This window comes from Amblyraja radiata, chromosome 13, assembly GCF_010909765.2.
Source record: "Amblyraja radiata isolate CabotCenter1 chromosome 13, sAmbRad1.1.pri, whole genome shotgun sequence".
Lineage (NCBI taxonomy): Eukaryota > Metazoa > Chordata > Chondrichthyes > Rajiformes > Rajidae > Amblyraja > Amblyraja radiata.
The window spans coordinates 32,590,820-32,600,835 of NC_045968.1; the positions used below are offsets into that span (position 1 = coordinate 32,590,820).

The 10,016-nt window shown below is 45.3% G+C and overlaps 1 protein-coding gene across 1 annotated transcript in view; it reads right to left on the bottom strand.

The window, feature by feature from the left end:
• The window catches only part of ephb1 (EPH receptor B1), a 413,679-nt gene extending 403,872 nt beyond the window's left edge, over positions 1–9,807 (bottom strand). The window contains exon 1 of the mRNA XM_033031666.1: positions 9,598–9,807. Within this exon, the coding sequence (XP_032887557.1) occupies positions 9,598–9,649 (52 nt within the window). The 5' untranslated portion in view covers positions 9,650–9,807. The remainder of the gene's footprint in view (positions 1–9,597) is intronic.
• Between the last annotated feature and the right edge of the window lie 209 nt (positions 9,808–10,016).

The window sequence follows — 10,016 nt, forward strand, 5'->3', positions numbered from 1 at the left end:
CCAAGTATCTTTTAAATGCCGTTATAGTACCTGCCGCATCTACCTCCTCTGGAACTTTGGTCCATATAAACCACCACCCTCTGAGTGAAAAGGTTGCCCCTCAGATTCGTATTAAATCTTGTCCCTCTCACCTTAAACAAACGTCCTCCCCCCAGAGAGCAAAGAAAGTGGAGCCACCCCACCTTGCATCTGCCCACAACCAGAATGGCCCTGGCTGCAAAACAGCACCGCGTCTGAGGAGAGACAAGCATATCAACAAACAAGGACCCCTATAGACCTTCCACACCAGTACTGCAGCCGATCAAGTTATCAGCTACATATTGCCTTCTCAGGGGTAAATATCAATGTGCATTAACTGCCAGACACACCACGTTCTTCTGTAAACCCATGTGTTAATCGTAAATCATCCTCTTGTAGAGAGGGCAAAATCTGCGCTGACAAAACACGGGGAACATGTTCAAACTTTAAGTTTAATGGACCCTTTTATTCACTGTTCGACTTGCGGTTTTGTGGAGATAACACAACGTTTAACTGCATTCACAGATCATACTTGGGGCGAAAAGCCCGTATGAGACCTTCAGCTCCAAAGAATTTCTGCCAGCAGAAGTTCAGCATCTGTGCCATGCTGCAGATTCAGGCTGTGTGAACCCGTCACAATGTTGCTGCAGTTGTTCCAAAACTCAGTGAACAGAAGCCGTGGAAGTGCATAATATCTACACAGCCAGCACAGTTGACACCAATTAGAACGAATGGCTTTTATCAGAACATTAATTCACCAGGTAGATTATTTTCAGGCTGGTGTTAAATCTTACTTTTATTTACCATCTGTTATTGGATTAAGTGTAATGAAGGGAAGTGATACCCACTGACTGTGATAAATACCTTTCACCAGGTCATTATCAAGGTTTTCATTGCACATGAAAGCCATATCCGTTTTCCCCCAGTCTTCTGTGGAACACTTTGCATCATGGTTCACATAGCCACTGTTTGCCAGCAGAATCACACACAGCTCTCCAATAAAACTATCAATAGCAAGTGTCCTCAATACAGCCTCCAATACCACAGGCCACTCTGCCCTGCTGCTAATCCCAAAGGAGTGAGATTGGGTGTTTGCCAAACTGATAAAAAATAATTCTCATGCACAACACAACGTCTCCTAAAGATGAGCAATTGTCCAAAGTGTAAACGTTCATGGAAAACCAAGGAATAATACACCCTGGATTTATTATGTTATTGATTAAGGAGAAGAATGGAGTTTAAGTACTGCCTTTCCTTTGTTTTTGATCACCCTTTCCCTCCAGTGGCTGAAAGTCACATTGGCATACTGGGGACAGTGGTGATGGACGTTAAGAGGTTTCTCTCCATATGTGAAAGGTGATCCCTCTGAACCAAGTGGACTCTTGACTGTCAGCAAGGAATGGTATAAGACCTCAATCTGCCAGGTAAACATGGGCAACAGTGCTTCCTCCACCCCTCTATGATCCGAACACACGGACAACCTACAGCAGGCAGCTCAAAGTATTGGAAAGATACCAATTGTGGTAAATTCTCTGCTAAATTCCCCAAATACACAAACAATACAATGCCAGCAGTCCATCCCAGGTCAATATTCCCAGCACTAAGGTTTGATCCACTCAATCAACTCCGATGGGCTAAACACTGTACATGCTCAACCATAGATACTGAAGCAGGCACTTTCCTCCGATCACATCACAGCAAGAAGTTACTTTCAAGGATAATCCAGCACTCTCGTGACCATGATGGTACCAGATTGGCAGATTCCCTGGGTTATTGGATGTCACTTCTATTAACAACATACTTTTAGCTCACTTTGTTTTGGTTTACACTGTAGAGCAATATTTTTTCAGTGAACTAGGTGCATTCAAGGAGAGCATAGAAATAAAGTCTTATGAGTTTAGGTGCGATGGAACAAGGCACAGATGAGTTTAAAAGGAGCAAGGCAACATCACCCAGTGAGTGATGCTGAATCATTGGGATTTCCAAACAATGGGATAGTGGATTATCGGAATTTTAGTGCACAAACACCGACAAGACAAGACTCCAATAAATATAGGAATTGCGCAACCCCAATTGTTGGATTCTCAATGCAAAATATATAGCTCTTTTGAGGAGAAAGAAAACAATGGAAAGTCTAGTGTCATTTTTTACAGTTAAAACCACCAAAATGGAACCTCGTTTAGGCTCAAATTCCTTTCTCAAGGGAGAAAGAATATAACAATAAAAAGACATACAGTGTTTGAGTAACCCAGCGGGATATGTGGTGTTTCAGGTCAAGACTCTTCTTCAAGCTGATGTAGATGGGGTAAAAAGATGGGAGTCAGAACAAAGTCTGGTGGGTAATAGGTTGATGCAAGTGAGGGAGGATTTTGATAGGCAAATGGTGGACAAAGGCCAGAGATGAAAAGACAAAAGGATTGAGTGTTGGAGTCAAAGGAAGGAATGTAGGTGGAAGGAGATGGGGAGGGGAGAAATAGGTGCGAGTCCAGGTGGCACAGGAGACGGAGGGTAGATGGGGAGAGTTCTGTGGTTACCTAAAATTGAAGAATTCAATGCTCATACTATTGGGTTGTAAACTACCCCAGTGGAACATGAAGTGTTGTTCCTCTAGTTTACATGTGGCCTCACTCTGGCAGTGTAGGAGGCCCTGTACAGAAGCGTCAGTATTGGAAGAAGAGTTAAAATGGTTTGCAACCAGGAGATTCAGTTGGCTTTGGGTGACTGAGCGCAAGTGTTCAGTAAATCGATGACCAAGCCTATGCTTGTCTCACCGAAGTACAGGTGGCCAAATCGGGAACAGCAGATGCAGTTGGTGAGGTTAGAGGAGGTGCACGTGAGCCTCTTTCGCATCTGGAAAGGTCGTCTCTTTTTGTAAACCAGCATTCGAAGTTCCTTGTATTCTCAAGAATATGACAATGTTTGATGAAATACCTCCACCACTTTCTATGCAGAGGAACAGACGGAAAACTCTAAATGTATTATGTGTCTTCTTGTAAAATAAACATTCCATTCTCATAACACAGTCCTTGAGAGTTGAGTGCTTGTGTGTTTTAATGAGTTCGATGTAGTATTGAATATCCCCAATGGCCCAATATTGAGGTTGTACAGCATTGCTGGAGAGAGCAAACTGAGGGATCTATAATGACCGCGAGATGCTGTATAATCTTATAATGGTGTCTGGTTCCTCATCCTAAATCTGTGGAGCTGTCAATATTATGCTTTGGACTGTAGATGTGGTAAATTCAACAGTACTAATGAAGATGACGTGCTCGGTTGTTTGCATGTGAGTGATACAGCGATTTGTGAAATGCTATTCGCCACAAGTTGACGATTATGTTTCCCACTGTTAACCTTGTTCAACAGCACTATATCCTTAGCAGCAACATGAATTTCCTGACATTATGCAGTCCACGCCAATTGTCAATGCAGAAAGATGCTTAACAGCATAAGAACTATTTATATCACTGTAGTAACTGCAGGAAGATTTAAACATACAGAAAATGTTTTATTCCTATTTTTCTTTCCCAACTCTTTTTTCACTCTAACAAATTTCCCCCCCGTTATTTCTCATTCTCTATCTGATAGCGGTAAGTCTTTCCAAGAAAATCATTAAATCCCACCTGTTATAGAGATAAACTGCAAGTTTCATCATACACTCTGGCCCCAGCTGTCCCGTGATCTTGCTGTGTCATTATCAGCTCATGTTTCCAATCCCATGGGCTATTTTCTTTTTAGCTCTAATGTGGGGTGCAAGGTCAAACTACTGGGGCACATCGTAAGATGCCATGTTCCAGCAAACCCTGGACCCACCACTGGAAGAGCACACTTGCAGATTTACAAACATCTCTGTGCACGTACAGTGCTTGGGACTTGCTAAGTTTAGAATGCCCTGTATTAGGGGCTGGGAGGTTGCTATGGAAATGGGTTGTGTTTGTTCCATATAGCAGTAGAGATCACAGCCCACTCACCGCATTTCTGACAAGAGGCAAGCAGGTAAGCAGAGTTGGGAGGGAGACACGATCGTGTCTGATGGCCCATGTTAATTCTGCAGAGAGCGGAGTGAGACCCCTGAAGTTCAGGACCCCAGGAAAATATTTCTTATACTTTGCCCCTCCCCCCTTTATCCTTTTTGTGTGCTCTGAAGCAGCATGTAAAATGGCAGTACCCAGCTCAGGTTAGTTTCAGAATGGTATAACAGACTGCTGAAGTTGAACATGGCGGAAGCTTCCAACAGTAGAAGGTTACTCAAAATCCTCCATGCTGTGTTCAACCGAATAATTTTTGTGCTTGTTCCCCGATAGCACTATTATCCATCTCTGAGATCCGCAACAGGAAATAAACACGGCACAGTGTTACTTTCCATTGGGAATTCCACTGTGCCTAGAGTTACAGACAAAATCATTCTCCATTCCAGCCATTATTTGTATGGTGCATAGGAAGTGCAAGCCCAGTGGCAAAGGCGGTACCAGTTAATGGCATGCCTTTAAAGTCCAAGATGGCTGTGCTGCCTTCAGTTATGTTCAATGCCCTGATCTTGACCCACTGCCCAGAGAGATGGAGTCAAAATAACTTTTACAACCTGCATGGACAATGGATTGCAAGTACCCTCCCACCCCCCTTTCACATCTTACACGTCCAGAAAATACAACTGCAGCACAAAGCAGAGCAGAAATACAGGAGCAAATCATCCATCCCCTCTCCAATACTGTTCCGTTCTGTGAGATCAGACCGAGCTGTGAGATGTGAGAACAGAGTATATAAATCATTCTCCCTAACAGTAGGAATCATGTGGGAACTGAATAATTCTTGTCTTCGTGGGTAAAGAACCATATTAAGGTGAAGAAGGTATATGGAATGAGCTTCCAGAGGAGTTAGTTGAGGCATCACTATAATAACATTTAAAAGACATTTGCACAAGTACATGGCAGGGAATGGTTTACAGAGATATGGGCCAAACATGGGGAGGTGGGACTAGTATAGATGGGGCATCTAGGTCGGCATGGGTAAGTTGGGCCAAAGGACCTGTTTTCATGCTATATGACATCTATAAGTCTGGCTTGCAGCTTTGGAAGATGGACTTGATCCCAGCAGATTATGTGGTTGAAAGATCTGTCTACTGGAGCCAGGTTAACTGGAGCAGTGGGTTACCAGATTACCTCTGCTCAGAAAATCTCCAGTTTTAGCAGAAAATAAAAGCATTCACATCATCTCCAACAGAAGATACTGATACTGTACAACCGCAGCACCCACTCAAAGGTATAGTTAGTTCATTCACTCTATACGATCATTCATCGCGACCAAATTACTAAAAGTTTCAATCGCCAAATACCACACATACCCAGAGATCACCAAGAATCATTACAGCAAAGATATGGAGGTTTGGGGAGGGTGCAGAGGTTTACCAGAATGCCACCTGGATTAGAGGGTTTAAGCTACAGTGAGGTGTTGGGCTGTTTTCATGGAGAGTCGAAAGTTGAAGGGAGACGTAATAGAAATATTACAGAGCCATAGATAGGGTAGACAGTCAGAACCTTTTTCCTCAGGGTGGAAATGTCCAAAACTAGAGGGCATAGCGGGAAAGTTTAATAGAAATGTGTGGGGCAAGTTTTTTTTTTACACAGAGTAGTGGGAGCCTGGAACACATTGTCAGGGGTGATAGTGGAGGCAGATATGATAGTGCTGTTTAAGAAGCTTTTGGATACGCAAGACGGATATCGATCATGTACAGGCACAAGAAATCAGTTTAACGGCATCATGTTTAGCACAATCATTATGAGCCGAAGGGCCTGTTCCTGTGCTGTTCTACATAACGTGATACTCATTAAGTTCTGCACACAGGAACAGGAGTGGGCCACTCGACCTCTCAAGCCTGCCGCACCATTCAAGATGATCATGGCTGATATGCCCCAGGTATATGTGCCATGTTCCCCATTGCCCGCAATTCTCATATCTTTCAAAAATGGATTTACTTCCACTTTAAGAAGTTCCGATGATCTAACTTACTAGGGTAGAGAATTCCAGATTCGAGAAGTTCCCTCAGCTCAGTTTCAAATGACCACCCCTAATCCTGCACCTCCATGCCCTCATTTGAGACTCTTCCATGTGTGGAACCATGCAGAGTGATCCGCCAGTTTCACACAGCAATCACCATTTCTGCCCAACTTGCTCCTGAAACCAACAGTATCTGTACATGCTTTTATATTAAGGATGTGCCCACATTGTCTTTGCCTGCACGAGAGATACAATGAACACCATTCATGCTGGCATTCCACAAGAAAATATCAGTTTACTCTTCGCTTTCTTTTTCAGACATCTTTCTTTGAAGCAACTAGAGGAAAACTATTTTTTTTAATGTAAGCCAACTGCACTGATAATTAAAAGAACATATTCTCTTTTTACAAAACTACAAAACATAAACAGTGATGACCGTGCAGGCAAATAAAACTGGCAGCAGTTTCTACATTACAATTCAACAGATTATACCACATATTGCAAGCAGAAACAGCAGACTTTAGAGTTTTCATTACCACACCCTGCAAATCCACTCTTTTGGCTTCAAAATGGCTCTGATCAGATATCTATCTTATAAATGGGGAGCTATGGTGACCAGATGAATAACCTATAGTGGTATGACATACAATGTCATATTTGTTTAAAGGAGATCCCGATGACTGGACCCAAATTCAGAATTTGACATTGGGCTTTAATTTGTATGGAATAAGTAAGGTGCAGAACAGGAGTGAAAACTGGTGTAACACGTTTCCCACTAACTGTGAGCTTCTTTCATGGCCACCATTAATTCCTGGCTGAACCCGACTCCTGATCTATAACTCCCCGGCAACAACCTCAACATTATTCACAGGAAAGATTCAAGATTGATAACTAACCAGGCCGTGCAAGATGAAATCAGCAGGAAAGAGAAAGAAAGAAAGCGAGAGACTCAAACAGGGAAACACTCACACATACAACACCCACAAACATAGGCAGACATTCATTCAGGAAGACACACAAATATGTTCAAGGAAAAACACACACATTCACACTCAGGTGGACACATACACATTCAGGGTGATACGCACACACTCGGGGACACATGCAAATGCACACAGAAACATTCTGAAAAATACAGGTACACACAGAGGGAGAGACACACACACGTATGATTGCACAGCCCCCTATCAGGGCAGATGCATGCACACACACACCTCATTCATGGGGGCAGATACATAAACACAGATACACATTAACAGACGAAGTCAGAAACACACACAATCGCACTCACATACACACAGTGCATTCCCACAAACAGACGTACACCCAGAGAAGTAGACAAAAGGGGAGAGTGAGAGAGCGACACAAAATACTGGAGTAACTAAGCGGGACAGACAGCGTCTCTGGAGAGAAGGAATGGATGACGGTTGGGGGAGTGAGAAAGTGAGCTCGTACACACACACAGATTACTTCTTCCCATTTTATGAAGTTGTATTTCAGAGTTTCAGTTGCACAATAGCCTCACGTAGGATTTTAAAATACTCAAGAAACAGTTGCTGCCATGCACAGGAGTTAAAGATCACCCAGTCATGCCGGCTACTCCCAGAGCTGCTGCGTTAAAGACAATACGTGGACGGGGTTTGAAACTACTCTGAGTCGAGCGAGAACGTGATCCACTTGATTTTGAGCCCTGATGGACATTTTCTGCGTGTAGCCAACTTCGCACATTCTTCAAGAGTGTAAGCATGAAACCACCACAAAGGTACACTAACTGGGACCCTGAAGGCCCTCGCAGTATTACACGTATGGTTGGTTTACATTTCATAGGTCTCGGTGGGGGGGAAACGCAACTCTCCTTTACAAAGAACACTCAAGCTGCGATGTGGAGGCTTTTCGGACGATCACAGGCAGCGTGCAGTGAATTTCTCCCCACTGTCAGCTGGACAGGTTGCAGTCTAGGCAGGGACCAGGGATTTGCCACAGGTCCCAGTCCTGTGGCCGAGAGACCCTTGTTCCAGTCTTCAGCCCCATCCCCCTCCCCTCCTCGCTCCCTGGCTGCATTTATTGCAAGCTGAAAGGTTTTCCTCCCGTCTTGACATCTCGCAAATCCCCCCTTGGATTAGTGGTGGAGGAAGATGTGACTTGCAGGCAAATGCGTTTGAAATGGCTTGGGGGAGGAGGAGGAGGGATGGGTTGTGAAGCCCCATCTCCCCAGAGACCCTCATTAGAAGACTCATTAGAAGCAATGTATTAATGAACTCGGAGAGTGGCGACGTTGAGGCACTCCTCGAGCGACTCAACAAGCATTTTGATGGCACCGGTTGCAATAATGAGACCATCCTATTTCCCGGATTCCAGTCCCCCTACCGCCAACCAGTCTACCCGAACCTAAACAACAGTGCCCAGACTGTGGCTCCGCAAAACGCAAATTAATTTATTTACATGCTTTATGGATTCTTAAACATATGCAATCACAGCTTTGCTGATTCGGATCTGGCAGGTTGCACGAACATCTGAGGTTATTGTATCTCGAAAATATGTTAAAGAGAGGAAAAGTAAAATAAAATAGCGTGCACCGTGAAATGTTACAATAAAACACTAGGATCGTGCACGCATTGAAAGCACTGCACATTCTTAAAAAGACTCTGCTTCCCAGAGATTGAAGGTACAATATAATCTCCATGCTGTCCACTGCCCGAACACGTTCGATGTTTAAAACATCCATTGGAAAAGGCAGAGAAAGGGAGATTAGCGGCAGAAGGCAGGAGATCGGGAACAATAGTGAAGACACATTTAATGCAACTTTGTACGTTACACCATGCCAGGTAATGAGGTATTCACATTTAAACACGATCTCTGCGATTTTGCAGAAACAGCCCGAATTACTCAGGACGCTCTTCCAGGGCAGTGAAAGAGAAAGATCCTGGCCATTGTCTAACACAAGAGCAGGGCTAACACGGTCAGGGGCAGACGATTCCCGTTGACCCACGCAACACCTGCACACCCGTTTATCACACCCGGCTCCCGAGCACCGCTGGCACAGGTAGATGGACAAAAACATCGCAGTTCCCGACATCTTCGCCTTCGCTCTTGCGGGGAAGTCCCGTTTTCTGGAGTGCGCTAACTGGCGCGGTCTGCTGTGTTGGAATGTGCAGCCACCCTGCCGCCCCCGATCGCTTCCTCTCTCTCCTCACACACACATGGGAGAGCACCAGGACCCCTGCTCACTGCCAAGCAGCCCCGGTGATGCGCCGGGAGCCACACGGACCGGGAGAGGGGCTGCGGTTACAGAGGGGAGAGGGGGTGACCCGGGCAAGCCGCAGGCTCGTCCATCCATCAGCTGAGCCCACTGCCTCGATGCATCATTCTGAGGGGCATTGAATGAACTCTTGCCCAAAATCCGCTGCATTGCAGCTGCAATGGGGAGAGGGTGTGGGGGGAGGTCGCAGAGGTTAAATGCATTACTTTTTCCACAAGCAGAAAGAATGTCATTTCCCCCTAGAAAGCTCGTTTGCAACTTTTGACTTCGAACATGCAAGTTTCCCACCAATGCAAGGCTGCACAGGTGAGGATGGGGTTTTGGTTTACCTTCCACGGCAGCAACTGCAGGCAGCAGGCAGAGAAGCAGAAGAGAAGCCATGCTCTGGATCGTGCCCGGAGGTCTCTCGCTGATGCTGATGTTAATGTATGTGTATGTGTGTGTGTGTGTGTGTGTGTATGTGTGTGTTACATTGCACGCTGGGCAGTAGCGGAGCGCTCCACTCTCACCGACAGGCGAGCCTCCTCCCCCATCCCAGTCCCTCTCCTCTCGCTGCCCCCAGCACACCAATCAGCAGATGGCCCGCCCCCCCGACCATTCCTGGCGAGTGCAGCAAACAGCAAACTTTGCACATTTCCAGGAGCTGCAAGTGCAAAGAAAAGTGAGATGGCACTATCTAGTGGGAGCAGCGAGAACTGCGCACTCCGTCTCCTCTCGCTCACGAACTCGCTCCGCCTTCACCCTTCAA